The sequence below is a fragment of the Rhinolophus hipposideros genome (genome assembly GCF_964194185.1).
Source record: "Rhinolophus hipposideros genome assembly, chromosome: 10".
NCBI lineage: Eukaryota > Metazoa > Chordata > Mammalia > Chiroptera > Rhinolophidae > Rhinolophus > Rhinolophus hipposideros.
Genome location: NC_138056.1, coordinates 59,611,814 through 59,628,361, shown reverse-complemented (window position 1 = coordinate 59,628,361; position 16,548 = coordinate 59,611,814). Strand labels below are relative to the sequence as shown.

Sequence of the window (16,548 nt, the reverse complement as noted above, 5' to 3'; positions counted from 1 at the left end):
AGTTGTCAAGAAACAGAGGGAGGATCCATTTTTCCCTCTTCCATTTCTTCTCTGCAAGCTGCTGTGAGGCAAATCCAGCCTGAGAGCAGCTGGCAAGTTTGGTTTGGCATAAATATTCCTGCCTTCACTGGCCCTGGCCCATAGTGGACCCTAAAAAATAATCCTTGAACAAAGTAAATACTGCTGAATTAAGTCCAGTTCTTCCCTGCATTCACATGCCAACTCATTAACATGCCCTCTCTTTCCTACTGCTCAGAGGATAAGAAAAGAAGTCTGGTTAAAATGAACCCTTTTATTTGAGCAACTCAGGACTTTAACATTTGCCTGATCAGGTGACACTGTTTGGGCCTCCAAAACTTCTATCACTGAGCCTTACACGCTATTTTTGGAGGAAAGAGATATTAAGTTACTCATGTTTGTATCACCAGCATCCAGCACAATCTCTGACATACAATAAGGACTCACTAAGTGTCTGTTTAATCAATAACTTAATTCATCTCTGAATGAGTCAACAAATAAATTAACTAATGAGCCAGAATTTCTCTCTAGGGCCTAAGCAGCAAGAACAAAGGAACTGAATATAACTCTGAGTTTTATTAAGACATCTAAAGAAAGACTCTGTCAATCAGAGAGTAGGGAGCTTGGAAATGTAAACAAAAGATGAGTAAAATGTAGTGTGACCCTTACAGTGCTCCCAAGTGATCATAGATAGTCCCCTTATTCTAGGTGTCATCTCATGATTCTGGACATTTCAAATGTAATGTTGCCTTATAGAAAATATTAATTTAAAAAAAAGAGAAAAAAAACAGGAAATCAGCCTGCTTAGCTTCAGGCTCTAAGTTCACACCCACTTCTGAGGGCTGTGGTTCCATTGTCAGTACGGTTCTCAAAGCCTCTGCAGTGCTGGCAGTTTACTGCACAGGTGCTTCACTCAGTGGCCAGTCTTGCCCCTAGGCAGTATTATATCCCATAATTCACTTCTCAAAACATTGATCTGCGGACGAGGGTCAAACTCGTGTCTGCACAACTGGGGTGGGGGTGGCGGGAGTGGTCCTAGGAGTTCATGTTCAATCTTAAGGGATCACTTTCTTGAGCTTCCCCCTCTCCATAGTCTCCCTGACACTTTTCAGCTCCCAGCCTCTCCCTTTCTTCTCCTGGACCTTTGGGTAGAAATCTGAGGCTTCAGTTTCTACCTGTGCCTCACACTTCCTGTGCCTTCGACTGAATTGCCATGGGAGCCAGATGGGGAGAGGCTAGAGAAAGGAAAAGAGCAACAGAGAGTTTCTCCATACTCTTGGGATGCAGTTCCTTTGGTCATAGAGAAGGGTCCTCACGCTAAGACTTATAGATGTTTTCCTTTACCACCACCCCCTCTGCAGGGATGCCTGGGGGCTTGCATGGGAAAACAAACAAAAACAAAAGTGGAGTTTCTCCTGCTCTCCCTGACAGGCAGGGTGCCCCTTCCCACTCTTCAGAGCAGAAAGAGAGGGCTCCTCTTGGAGCGATTTGTGCCTGCACCTGGTTTTCAGAGTTCTATCGTTTGGGCTGCATTTGAGTCCAGGCCTGGAAGTACTGGAGACAAAAAAGATCCCAGAATCGCACGCATGGTTCAGTGGTCTTCTGAATTCTGGTTTCCTTCCCCAAACCTGTTGCCATTTACTTTTCCGAATCCTCACAAAGCAGCTCCAGTCATTCCGCCCAGGCTTTTTAGCTGCGTTCAGTGAGAGAAACAGGATGAAGAGTGCTTACTGCATCTTGACTGGACCAGAATTTTTCCCATGTAGTTTCTTTACATGGTAAAAGTGTTACAGGAAAAGAAGATTCCTGGCTTCACATAGGATACAATTCAAATATGAGTCAGTATAGAGTTTAAAATAAGTTTATGTAGCAGAGAGTAAGAAAAGAAGGGTCATCTCTCAGACAGAAAGGTGGTCTCTAATCGCTAATGGAAGAGAGACCCCCTCCATCTCTTCACCTAAGGTTCATATGTGTTTTTTGCTTCCAAGGAAGATTTATTGGTATGGGAGGGAAAGGAGAACAGAAGAACAATGTTGAATTTATCTCTAACTTCAGTAAGATGCAAGTGGAATAAGGGCAGGTTTGTTTTAACTCGTGTAAAGAACAACCTGTGTTTTCTTTCCATGGGCTGGTCATAATGGACTCTCTCATCTTCGGATAGTTTGCTCTGTGCCACTGAGTAATGTCTGCCTGAGCTCTGTGTCTTGGGGCACATAGGCAGCCGGCTTGCAATCCAACCTCTGCAAAAATAGTCCTTCTCTATATTAAAAGCATCCAGTGTTTCTTTATGGGATTATCTAGTCCACCTGAAAGATCCTGTTGAAAATTGGCATTGTCATTTAGTTTAATTTTGTGTCATTCTGCAAAGGGACAATTGCTCTGGTAAACCGATTTGACAATCTGAAGACCAGACCTGGTATTGGGTGACACCTTTGCAACATCCTGTCAGCCATCAGGCCTCATTTATGTACCTAATACATATTAACAGTGCTAGTTATGTGTCCGGTGCTGTACTAGGCACAAGGGCTACCTCTGTGAACGACACAGATTCTTTGTCTTTAGGATGCCCGTAATGTACAAGGAACCAGCCACAAGTCACCACCAGCCCTCTAGGAGAATAAGCACAGCCTTAAGTCTAGAAACAGCTATGATGTACACAGGCAATTCCTGTATAGGGTATTTAGTGTAGGATAAACGTCAGCACCGGTGCCGTAGGAGAACAGAGCAAAATCTTCATTCTGAACTGGAGGAGGATCACAGACAATTGCTGAGGGAAGGTACTGCCCAGACACATACAAATTAGGAAGTAGAAAATATGCATGATAGTGTACGTATATGTATCAGAATGACTTGAGAAATTACAAAGGCTAAAGTTCTATGAGTTTCTTTAGCAGTTGTGTTTGTTTGTTTTGTTGTTGTTTTTTTAATTTGCAACCATTTGGAGTCTTTGAGTGACGAGGGCAGATAGTCACCTGGAAGTTCTACAAGACCCTAATGCTGCCCAAATAAGCCAGTTGTTCCCAGATGCTCAATAATAACAATGATTCAACAGACTCTAAACCAACACGTGTGTCCTTTGGTTTTCAAGCACTTGCCATCATCACTCAGCTCCATCTGTATATTCTTGGGCCCAGGAATTACGCAGGTACAGCAGGCACTATTTGAGGGAAAAGCAATATCATATAGCAAAAAGGACACTAATCTTGGCGTTAGAAATTATTATCTACTTCTGATTTTTACTATCTGTGTGACCCTGGAAAATCTACTTAATCTGTCTCCATCTCAGTTTCTTTATCTCTACAGTTTGGATACAGTATCCATGCACATCAGTGATACACACAAATATTATTTTGAGAAGTGCCAAACAAATGCAAATTTTCATTCTTGTCCTCATTCAATTCAACAAATAGTACAGTAACCATGCCCTAAGCACTGTGATTTGATTTGCAAATGAATAAGGCTTAAATTTTGCCTTTGTGCCAGTTACTGTCTATTGTAGACAAAGCATAAAGAAAAATCAGGAAGGGATCCTGAAAGATGACTGCCTCAGAGCTATTGAGCATCACATCAGATGAGACCTTTGACTTGCTTTTGTTCTCCAAAGTCTTGACCACAAAACATACTGACTAAAGGTTATTATGATTTGTATTTCAATGTAGTTACTATTTATGAAGCATCTGAATTGTGCCAGAGTTTGTGCTAGGTACTCATGACTTTACTATAACATTTAATTCTTACATCATCCTTGCAAGATAAACATCATCATTTTACAGATAATTAAACTTAATCTTTGAGAAGTTAAGTAACTTGTCCAAGTCACAAAGCTAGGAAGACCTAAAGCAGGAATTTAAACCCAGATCTCCGTATTCTGCTCATAAGAGGAAAAAAAAAAAACAAATGAGAATCAAACTACCACCTGTTTAATAGCCACAAAAGCACCTACTGCTGAATCCTGATAATGGGTTTGGAGACTGAGTTGCAACATATGGTTTAATCTCAAGGCCAAGCACCTAAGGTGATCTCAAAGATTACCATTGCCCAGTCAATTTTCTGGAAGTAGAATCAATCAGGTGAGTAACTGCCTCTATTTAGGGAGTTAAATGGAGGAAAGTAGGAAATGCATTGACTTGTGGACCGGAAGTTTCAAATTCTGCTTCCATTAAGTATGCCTACATTTCTGTAGTATGGTGTACAGAAAGTATAAGAAAGTAATAGGGAGCTGGGAAGGGCAAGATTAGTTTTAGGGTCAGCAGTCATGGTGGTCTTCATGAAAGAAGTGCTCTTGAAGCCTTTGAAAATAGATAGGATTAGTGTTAGTAGGGTCAGGGAGGAAAAGAAAATAGAAGGGGTAGTCTAGTGAGAAGGGCTAGTCCTTTCATTCATTTAACAAATATTTATTGAGGACCCACTATGTGCCAGAAATTGTTCAAGGCAGTGAGTAGCGAACAAAACAAAATAATCCCTATCCTCTGAGTTTACATTTTAGTGGCTAGATGAGACAGACAATAAACAAGACAAATATATAAAATATATAGTATTTTAGATGGCAGAAAGTTGAAAAATAATGTTGGGAAAAGACATAGGGAGTGTGTAGGAGGAGTGGGTGGAGATGTGATTCAGACAGGATGTCAGAGAACATCTCACAGAGAGGATGATAGTTGAGTAAAAACCTGCATTGGGGAGGGAACAGGTTCTATATATCTCTGAGGAAGAGCATTCCAGGCAGAAGGAAGAGCAAGTACAAGGGCCTGGAGGCATGAGTACACCTGGCATGTTTGAGGATCAGGGAGGAGGTCAGCCTAGCTAGAGAGAGAGAATTTAAATGAAGAGTATTAGGAATAGAGTCAGAAGGATAAGGGTGGAAAACTGTGAAGCAAACTCCTGTATGTCTTTGATGGTCACTGCAAGGACCTGGTATTTAGTTTCAGGAACAAGCCACTGGGAAGTTTGATCAGAGGTGTGTCACGATCTGACATATTTTAAAGGAGTGTTTTGGCTATTGTGTTAAAAATCAGCTGGAATCAAAGGAAGATAGACAGAGGTAGAAAGGAGACCGGTTAAAAGACTATTGCTGTAATCCAAACAGGAGATGACATAGCTTGAACCTGGCAGAAGTAGACAGATGTAGTTTAATTCTGGTATATTTGAAAATAGACCAAATAAGAGTTGACAAGTTGCGAAGGAAAGAGAGGAGTCAAAAGTGACTCAAAGTATTTGACTTCACACCTGGAAGAATGGCATTTCCAGTGGTGAAATGTGGACGTATGGATGGTTTGTGTATAGAAGGAAATTGTAACACTTGGTTGGGAACTAGCCTAAGTCCAGTGTCTAGTCCTGAGATGGAAAAAGGATTCCCCATCTTATATCTATGTCAGGATGAACCATGCTGGTTTTCCTAGAGAGCCTCCCTGCTCAGGGAAATTTAAAGTGTCAGCATTTGGGCAAGCAATCAAGAAGGGGGCAATATACCTCTATAGTTTAAAAACGTCATCAAGAGCCATGCTATATTTGTAAAGTCCCTTTTCATCCCTTAAAAAATATATTTTCCCCACATGACAAACTCTGTTTTCACTTCAGCTGTTACCATGCTTTTCTTACATATCTCAATCCTCTCCATTCTTCAATTGCTGGGTCTGTTAGTAGACTCCATCTCCTAAACATTTCTGTCCATAACGATGGCCTCTACCCTAGGGAAGGCCATTTTCAGCTGTCACTGGGATTGATGCATTGCCTTTTAACGGGTCTTCTTGACTCTATTCCTACAGCCCTTTAAATCTTTCTCCATACTGTGGCCAGATAGATAGGTCTTTCTAAAATAGAAATCTGATCAGGTTCCTTCCTAATTTAAATATTATAAAGGATCTCCATGCTCGTATCATAAAGTATAGCAAACTTAAAGTGGCTTAAGTAGTCCTGTCTTCCTCTGTAATCCAATTCAGTTCTTCCCATTCTCCGACCTCCTGCTCCATATTCTGGCCATTTCAGTCTTCTTAAAATTTCCCCATCACAGCGTGCTCTCATCTATGAACCTTCAAACATGCTTGGAACACTTTCCGCCACACACACACACACACACACACACACACACACACGCTCTTCATCCAGCTGATTGATACTCAACCGTAATGGTCAACTTCAGTGAATTTCTGGATCTGGTGCCACTCTGGATTCAGTCCTGCCTCAGCACTTATCAAGCCAGATGCTTTTCTGGACTTTAGACTCTAAATAAATGAGAGTGAGAATCATGTCTATCTGTTCAACATGATGTCCCCACTCCCAGCAAGTTCTGAGCTATCAGAAGGAAGTGGCACTTACTCCCTTATTGAAACAATAACCCATACTGAATGTTAGTTCTTTAATGAACTTTCCAAGAGCCCTTCATTGGAAGGGATCTCCCTGTTTGGGCCTCTGTAGATTTTAACTCCACATGAATTACAGATTTATCACCTTGTACCTTTTACTTTAGCTACGTAATTTACTTCTATTGTTGAACAAGTTTCTTCTGAAGAGCAGAATCCATGTCCAATTCATCTTTCTGTTTTCCTTATATCATCCACCATGCAGATTTATGTATACTCAGACTCCAATAAATGTTTATTGAGTTCATTAATGAATTAATGGAGTTTAAATGCTATATTTTGGAATTTCCAAATATGACACTTTATGGGGAGCATGTGCTTCGAGGTTGGAAGTGGTGGATGATAAGTCTAAATAGGTAAGTTGAGGCAAGATAGTGGATGATCTATTTTGTTAGGCTAAGAGGATTTAATAGTTTGGAAACAGAAGATGTGTTGAGAATTTCTAAACCATTGAGGTATATTATCAGAGCTGAGTACAAGGGATATTAATCTATCCTTAAGATAACTTTTGTGGTAGAGAAATACAATGCTAGCAGAGTTTGGTAATGGGGTAAGTGAATATTAGTACTGTTGGAGATTCAAATCATTCTTCAGGGTTTTGAGGAAAAAAACAAAACAAAACTGGAAATAGAAGACAATTAGGCATACTATGTTGGCTCCTGTATCTTAAGATTGACTCGTTCTAACTCTAATAAATTGTTCCACTGCGTTCTCTCACTACTCAGAATCCATGCAAGTAGCTATAGTAGAATTAAATCTCAAAGTGAATCCCTAATTTGTTTCCCAACAGGTTCTCTGACTCTGAAAACACATCACGTTCAAGATTCCAAAATGGGATTTGTGATCAACGCGATCTATTCCATGGCCTATGGCCTCCATAACATGCAGACAGCCCTCTGCCCGGGCTACGCAGGCCTCTGTGACGCAATGAAGCCTATCGACGGGCGGAAACTTTTGGACTCCCTGATGAAAACCAATTTTACGGGGGTTTCTGGAGATATGATCCTATTTGATGAGAATGGAGACTCTCCTGGAAGGTATTGTTATAATTCTCCTCTAAACAGTAGAGTCTGAACAACAGCTGTCTGGATCCTGAGGTGCCTGTTTCTCTCCCTCGTGGTTATCTAGGCATCATGGCCATGTTTGGTTAACTCTGACATCACAAAGTGAGCAAGGACAGAGAGGGAAAGCCCTGTTCTCTGTAGCCAGGAAAAGGTATTGATGCTTATGTCCAGAACATGGTCTTGGAGTCATTCTCACATTTCAGAGATCGAAACTTGAAGGCAGAAGCCTCACATTATCATAATTGAAAGCCATCTCTACATATGTTTGCCATTTTATTCCCTGTGCTTTGATCTCCTCTTGGGTCATAGATCTGTTCTAAAAGAGGAACAATTCAATTTCTGGTAATACAGAAATTGGTGCTGTTATATGTATGTGTATGTATGTATATATATATATACATGTATATATATAAACTATATATATAACATATGTATATAAAACACACACACACACACACACACATATATATATATATAGTTTGCTGTACCTACAATGAGTTATAAGTCATATTTTATTATTTTATTATCCTCCAACTGGAGCCCTTTTTCCCCTGGAAAAGGGGCTTTTTCTATAAAATTTCACACTTCGTTATTTATAGGTGAGGAGCCTGAGAAATAACAATTTATTCGTAATTATAGGTCAGCCTCCAGAGAAAGTCATTAGGTACCTAGAACTTATCAGAATTCACATCTATTTCATAGTCCCAATTCTTAAGTGACTCTATACGTGGAACTTGTGCTCTATGAGGGATAATGTCGTTGAAATGATATTCTGAGATGTAGCAGGGCTGGGTCTTCACTCTGCCTTGCTTCAGAATAATCAGGGACCTTTGGTCTCCCGCTATAAAATCCCAAGTACTCTTCCAGCAACAGCTTATGTTTGACAGCTGTGCTTGGAGAGGGTGACTTTACACTCTGTTTGCAGTTGACAGCGCCAGAAGGTTTCACAAGTCCCTCCATGTCTCATACCCTATGTGCCTACACATTGCAACAGCCACCTTGGTTTAGCTTGTTTCCATATACCTGTGGTGAGCTGGAGCTTGTCCTTGATACAGCTGTTACCATCTTACAAGCAGGACTTCAACTCATGCAGCCAAGAGGAAAGCTGAACTTTCTCTCTATCCTAGAGACATGAAGAATATTGCTTCAGGCAGGCTCTTTGCCAAAATAAATTGAATTTTCACATGCTGTTTTCTGATTTTGGCTATTTAGTATATTCGTTGCAGGGGGCTGTGGATGAGGGAAGAAATACGAGCATTTCCCCAGAGTCAAAGAAGACTTGGCATTTGTTGTAAGGCTTCTTAGGGCTGGGAACCAATGAACTCTGTCTTTGGGCTTAGGTTGAAGCCTGTGCTCTGGCGGCTACACATGGATTTATCATTCATTTGTGCATCCGCGGAGTTCTCACATCAGCTTTTGACTTGTTTACGGACTTTGATGATTGCAGCTCCACCAGTTCAAAGAGTTTTCATGTAATGTACCCACGCCAGTTCCCCAAACCAGATAGTGAAGAAATGTCTCAGATGGCTTAGTTTTACCAATGAGAAACCTTAATGAATCAGACAGAAAGAACATCATTATCTCGTTCATATTCCTCCAAATATGCTGTACTCAGGTACATTTAGTACATAGGTTCTTAACCTTTGTTGGAACAGGAATCTCTTTAAGACCCAGATAAAATTAGAGATATTCTCTCAACGACAATATACATACAATATTACAAAAAATTTATTGAAATTCACTCTTGTTTAGAGACTTTCCATGCATTACTAAGGCTGGATATATTAACCCATGAATAAATGATCAGAATTGGCCTCTGAGGGTATTAGCCAGACTCAGGAAAAGGTGGTTTGCAACTTTTTATTTTTCCAAGTAACCCAGTTATATTTAATAAACATAACTAATATTTATTGAGTGTGTGTTCTGAGCCAAACACTAAGCTAAGCCCTCTATGTTTTAATACTACGAGGTAAATAATATTATTATTCTCTTTTTTAGCTCTTTACAAACTGAGGCTTACAAAGGTTAAATGAGTTGCCCAAAGACACAATCTAATAAATGATAGTCACGATCCTAACTCAGTTTCCTGGACTTCATCTCCTAACTGTGTACAACAGCCTGCCAATTCACCAACCAAAATCACAATCCAAATACCAGTATTTCCTGAGAAATGTATTTGTAGGCATTATGCTGTTATTTCTGTGGTATAAAACTTATGGCTCTGCTGGATCAAAGACATCCCAAACTGAGCAATGAACCAGAGGAGCCAGGGGTGGTCATGTGTTCCCTTAAAATGCCAGAGTCATAAAAGAAGAGCTTAAACGGAGGAAACTGGGAGACATGGCAACTCACTCAGGCACACACACTTATAGATTGTTGAGGAGTAAATTATAATCATTGTTTTTAAACCTTACATCTAATTAAAGTGCTATCAGTATGAAGCTTTTTAATGAAAAATCTTAGTGCCAGGAGTGTTACAGAATTCACAATTTTTGAATGTACAAAAAGTTATGCAGTCATATAATGCCCCCAGCATGCTGTGGGATAGCACTTCTTAATCAACACATAATATTTCTACAGAAAAAAAATAAACATGAATATTCACACTGTGATAAATAGAGCATAAATAGCCTCATGACACAGTGGATTAAATTCTGTTACTAGATAAGTTCATATTGAGTCATGTTTCACTGCTAAGTGAGTTACAAAAAAATTTAGAAAAAAAAAAAAAACAAGGTTATCATAGCTCTAAGGATTTCAGAATTATAGATGAGAAATATAGACCTTTAATTTTACCACCAATGGTATAGATCACACATCAATAAACTATTGTCTATAGGCCAAATCGACCAGCAGACCAGGTCTGCTGTCTTTGTAAATGAGGTTTTATTGGAACACATTGACATTTATTTAGATACTGTCCATGACTGCTTTCATACAACACTGGCAATGTTGAGTAGTTTCAACAGATAATCTCACAAAGCCTAAACTACTGACTGTCCCTTTACAGTAAAAGTTTTCTGACCTAGGGTATAGAGATTTCATTGAAAACTAAGGTTTCAGGGGCCTGCCTGGCAATTGCCTGGGACTGACCATAATTGGACAGAGGAAATATGGAGAGTCAATGTCAGACCAAGCACAACTGACTACTTAAAGCAAAAATTTTAACATTATATTGTGGGGCTTACAAGCATGTGGATGTGAAATATTTAACAACATGAAGGAAGGCGGTATAGAATTATATAGGAGTAAGGTTCATATATTTTACATTAAATGACACAACATTAACTTTAGGTAGAGAATACGATAAATTAAGAATGCATGTTGCAATCCCTAAAGAAACCACTAAAATTTTAATACAAGAAGAATAGTTAAAAAGCCAATAGAGGAATATTTTTTAAAAATGATTAACCCAAAAGAGGACAGGAAACGAGGAACAGATGGACAAAAACAGATGTGACAAATATAAAACACGGCTAGAAGACTAGAAATTTGCAGATACTGAGCTGGTTTGCACACGGATTTTTAAAAAGTGGCTCTGTCCATAGAAGAATCATAGAGATAATCAGTTTCAACTTCCTAACTTTCTTGGAGAGAAAACTAAGTTTCAGAGAAAGGAAGAGGCATCTCTAGGTGACTTACTTAATTAGTAACAGAACAAGTACCCTATATAAACCTCAAGCATAATCATTAAAGAAGAATTTAAGTTACATTTTTTTTTCATTTTATTTATATTACATTTGAAATGATCATATATATGGTAGAAAAGGGCTTCATTATTAGTTACCATTGAAACTTTTGGTCAAACTAATTCTGTGGTCTCTCTTTAATCTGTGATTATCCAACATGCAAGGCATAGATAATCGCTTTGTTTCTTGGACAGTGCTTGGAATGTCCATTATGTTGAACAACAGACAATTTGTCACATATTTAAGAATTCAGCTTTTTAAAAAATCACCTCAGAATTAGAATTATAGATTGAGAGGACCTTCGGAGCCATGTGAATCCAGTACTCTCCACAGACCCCTTCACCGACAGTTCCCCTGACAACAATCTTACTTTAGTTGTTTCATTTCCCCAGACAACAATCTTGCTTTAGCCTCTTGGGTAAGGAGGACCCCACTATTTCTGAGGAAACTTGCTCTAATTTTCAAAAATGTTATAACCACTTAGAAAGTTCTTTGTTTCTGCCAACTGAACCCTGCCTTCCTCTAGTTTGTATTTATGCTTTAAATAGAACTTTTTTTTTTCTTTTGGTTAAAATATATTTTAGAAGTATTATTTTTTCCAAACAATATATAACATGTATTTTTAAAATTTTTCAGGATATTTCACTTAAAATTGTAGCCAGTTAAAGAAGAAGCAGATGGGGAAGGTAGAGAGTTGGGGTTTTTTTGTATGTTTGTTTGTTTTCAGTTTTTTCTTGTTAAAATTCATTGGGGTGAGTTTATTTTTCAAAAGCCAGCTCACTTCACTTTTTAACATTTTTCCTATATTAAACAAAAAGAAGCATGGCTATAGCAATTAGAGCCTTAAAATGTAGAGTAGTTCAGATCTCTGCAATATTAAAACAATGTAAAATTGATCTCTTAGCTCTATCGAGTAGATTTGCAGTATTTGGAGCAGTATAATGGAGGAGAGCAAACAGCAGACTTCAAGTTTAAAGGCTTATGTTAGGTCTTGGCCCTGCCACTTGCATTCTCTGCAATCTGCTAATATTCATTAACTTCAACAAGCTTCAGTTCCATTGTCTATAAAATTAACAGACTGGACTAGACTTTGTCAGAGTTAAGAATTGGTAGAAATGGGATTGGTGGCTCATTTTGGGATGAGAAACGAAACCCTCATATCTCTTCAAATCAATAGCAGCAAAGAAAGAAGCCTCCTGACACCACCATTTTTTTCTTCCTCCTTGTTCAAAGATTATTTGCTCACAGGGAGTCACCTTTTGAAGACATAGAAGCACATGTATTTAAAATAGCCAATGACATAATATATGAGTTATTTTTACCTCAACTCATTGTATACTTAGTAGCCACAGGGTAACTGTGATAGAGTTGAAAGGTCAGTTTTGTATCCTAAAGATTGGTACTTTTGGTTGAGATGTAGAATTTAGAGTTACTCAAAATTTTTACCAATTACAAATAAAACTGGACAGCGAACAATACTTTAGAGTTAATATTATGAAAAAGATGCTACAGTAAAAAATATCATTGGGAGTGAATATGGAATGGTATCATTTTATAATGTAGGTCCAAACAGATTGATGTCAGGTTTGTTCTTAGCATTCTGTAATGAGCATTTGTCTGATTATCTGGTAATCTGGTCACTTGAACCCAAAAGCTAGAAAGTTTTCCATCCATGTTAATTTCCACGTAGCTAGCTATGTTGAACATGGAAGGTTGCAGGAGGCATTTATAACAGACCATCTGCCAATCTTATAAATCCTGGGAGGTGAAATAACAAGGTACTATGTGAAGACAGGTGTACCTAAGACATGTATGTACCTGTAGGTATGTCTACAGGAATTGACATAGTGGTGTTGCAGGTCACCCAATGTCCTCAAATGGGAAAATTATTTCAGAAATGCTTCTCTGGAACTGTCCTTACAGATAAGAAAAATCTTACAAATATACATGTTAATTTTCCCTCTTTACATCTTATGCCCATACTCAAAATAAGAATAACAGCTAAAAAAGGCTGAGAACTTGCAAGGTGCTAGTATTTCCCAGCATTTTTACATTGCACAAGGTGCTTTAGAAGCTATTTTCATACTTGTTTTAAATATCACTCCTGAAAGTATCTTTATACAATGAAGTCAGCCATTGATACAGGGTAAAATAAGAAAGGTAAAGTCAGGCCCTATTCAAACTACCCACACATTCCCTAAAGGTTTAGGCAAGATTAAAGATTTACCAAATTTTTCACTTGGTTACAAAAGGAAAATTTTATTTTACTTGAGTGGAAATGAAAACCTTTCTATCGTTTTTAGAAGCCTAACAACACTACAGTTCAAACATCTTGAAGTTATTTCAAAATTCTCTTTCAACCTGCTAAAGTCAAGTCACCTTCTCACATGGGATTATTATTTTATTTCAGATGTAAACTTGATTTTTTTTTAATGGTCTCTGCAGAGAAAGTGAAACACACAGGTGTTTTATTGTTGTTATTACTGTAATGTTACAGAAAATTCTAATGTCACTAATATGATAGTAGATACATTGTTTGGGAATAAAATTTCTTTTTCATAGCTGAAATTTTATATTCTTAGCTGAATTATTATTATATTCTTGTTCCTAAGGTATGAAATAATGAATTTCAAGGAAATGGGGAAAGATTATTTTGATTATATCAATGTTGGAAGCTGGGACAATGGAGAATTAAAAATGGATGATGATGAAGTATGGTCCAAGAAAAACACCATCATCAGATCTGTGTGCAGTGAACCATGTGAGAAAGGACAAATAAAGGTAAAATGGAATCTATGTTTCTTTAATTTTCTTGTGAATTCAGGAGTGTTCATTATCTTTGGCTAGTGTTTTAAAAATTAGATACTTGTTTTATATTTTATATTGTAAGCCTCTAAATGTCAGAAATTGTGTTTTTTACTTTTTTTTCATTAATTCTTTATGGCATCTTATATGACCCACAATAATCTTAGTGCTTCGACTGATTGAACCAATTGATGAGTCATTTTTTTCCCCACACCCTTTCTTCTCAAGTAAGCCTTTAAAGACATGCTGCATGGGAATAAATAGTTCACAGCTGGACATCACATTAATTTGTAATTAACTTGACAAATATTTATTAAATTCTTACTAATGTAATTGTTTATATCAATGGGGTAAAATAAGTAAGACATCTTTGTTAGAAGATTTATAGTCTAGATGAGGGAAAATATCATGGGCACAAATAAGTAACATCATGTAAAATAGACGACTTCATTAAGAAACAAACAAACAACAAAATGGAACTATATAAGTTCATACAAAAGAGAGGGAGAGATTTCTTCTGAATAAAATCTCAGACATTTGACTGTGAACAATGGGTATGATTTCAGAGAGAGATGTGGGAAAGTGATTACAGATGTGGGATGTTGGAAAAGGTACAGAAGTGGTCAATTAAAGACTGTTCTGGGATAGCAGTGAATAATCTAGGGTGTATTGTTCTAAATATTTATTATAAAAGAGAGAGTTGAAATGATAGATTGAAGCCATATTTGTGGATAGTTTTGAATGTCATACTAAATTGGTTGAACTTAATTAATTTTATTAACCAGGAATGTGAGAATAATTTTGACCAAGATGTTGACATAAGCTAGGCTATAATAGGTGAAGATTCATGAGTAGATTAATGAAACATATGAGTAAATAACAAAAGAAAAGATAAATTAGAAGAACACTGGTGACCAGGGACCTGATATGTGGAAGAAAGAGTAAGAATCGAAAGGGGGCAGGGAAGATGTTTGAGAGAAACATTACTGAGGTAGACTCAACCAGGCTACCACTTGGATGTAGGGTTGGAGAAGAGAAACAAGTTCAAGACCATCAGCTGCAATTCTAAGTTTTAGTAACTAGAAAGTACCACTGCCTGGAACAGAAAAGTGGAAATGGTTTTCGAGAAAAGGCATTGCATTAGTTTGGGGGCCTGTTGGCTTTGAGATTATCCAGTGATGGAAAATATTGGTCTATAACAATGAGAGATAAGGCTGAAGAAACAGATTTAGGAATTAATTGAATAGAGCTGGAGATGAAACTCTTTGAATAGATAAGATCACTAAACCTGAAAGTATAGAGAGAAAATAAATGTGGACCGAGAAGAGAAACCATGAAGAAGATTTGCATGGAAGTGAAAAAAAACAAACAAACAAAAAAAAACGTAGAGAGTGTGCTACAACACGTTCAGGAAAAAACAGAGAACCAGAGAGAGCAGTGTCATGTAAGATGCTGGTCAACAGAAGAATGAGGTCAAAGAAGAGAAGGACATGAGAATTGAGGTTAGCCATTCTGGAAACAGAAGCCTGCCATATTGAATAGAATAGAATCCTCAGTAATTGAGCAATGAGAAATGTATAGTAAAAAGGGGATAGTCTGGTAGTTTGTACTTTTAGGCTAAGGAAGGTCTGGCCATATGTATATGAAATAACCCAGTAAAAGAGGAGGAGGAAGATATAATAAATATTAAAAGGAGGCTAGTTATTGGAGTGTAATGCCCTTGAGGAATAAAAAGCAATATCAAAATAATTAATTAATCAAATACTCTACTACAAGACCACATTCCAGGCAGTATATACACCTGGAGAAATCGCCCTTGGTCTTTTCCATCACCCTCACCTTCACTCTGTTTTGAACTGATGTATTCATTTATTGGTGATTAAAAATGAAACTGAAATATTTCAGTATCAATTGTAATGTCTTCCAAGGGTAGTTCTGAAGAATTTGGTAAGCATAAGACCAGAGGAAGAATGACAAGGTAAATGAAGGTAAACAAATGTATTAACATCTGCTAAATAGCCCAATGGCTTATGGAGTATCTGAAAAGTTTTGCATGTGTTTGGTATGGTATGCAGCAAGGGTTGGTAAGCTGTAGCCCATAGGCCTAAAGCAGGGCTGTCCAAACTGTGGCCCACAGGCCAACTGCGGCCTACAATCCATTTTTATTTGGCCCACAGAAAATTCCAAAAATATATTTAGTTTACTTAAATAAACCAGGTGAGGCAATACGTACTTCACTTCGAGTGAGTGGCCCGGCTGTTTGTGTATTTTACCGCATAGGGCCTTTGGTAAAAAACGTTGAAAAAAGTTTGGACACCCCTGCCCTAAAGCAACCTGCTGTTTGTTTTTGTAAATAAAGTTTTATTGAAATACAGCCTTGCTAATTTTTTACATATTGTCTATGGCTGCTTTCATACTATAGGAAACAGAGTTGAATAGTTGAATTGCAATAGAGACTATATAGCCTACAAAGCCTTAAATATTTACTGTCTGGTCCTTTACAGAAAGTTTGCTGACCCTTAATTTACAATGACAGTCTGTGTCTTGGCCAATCATCTTGCAGTTACATACTTCATGTGAAATTCTTTATGGACTCACTCAGATTGTCGATTG

At 37.8% G+C, this 16,548-nt stretch overlaps 1 protein-coding gene across 10 annotated transcripts in view; it reads left to right on the top strand.

Moving 5' to 3' along the window:
- The window catches only part of GRM5 (glutamate metabotropic receptor 5), a 444,875-nt gene that overhangs the window by 344,072 nt on the left and 84,255 nt on the right, over positions 1-16,548 (top strand). For all 10 annotated transcript variants that reach the window (XR_013994346.1, XM_081064769.1, XM_081064761.1 and 7 more), the window contains 2 exons: positions 7,168-7,414; positions 13,743-13,911. Coding sequence is in view for 9 of the 10 variants with exons in the window: in XM_081064769.1 (XP_080920895.1) it covers positions 7,168-7,414; positions 13,743-13,911 (416 nt within the window). In the remaining variant the exon portion in view is untranslated. The remainder of the gene's footprint in view (positions 1-7,167; positions 7,415-13,742; positions 13,912-16,548) is intronic.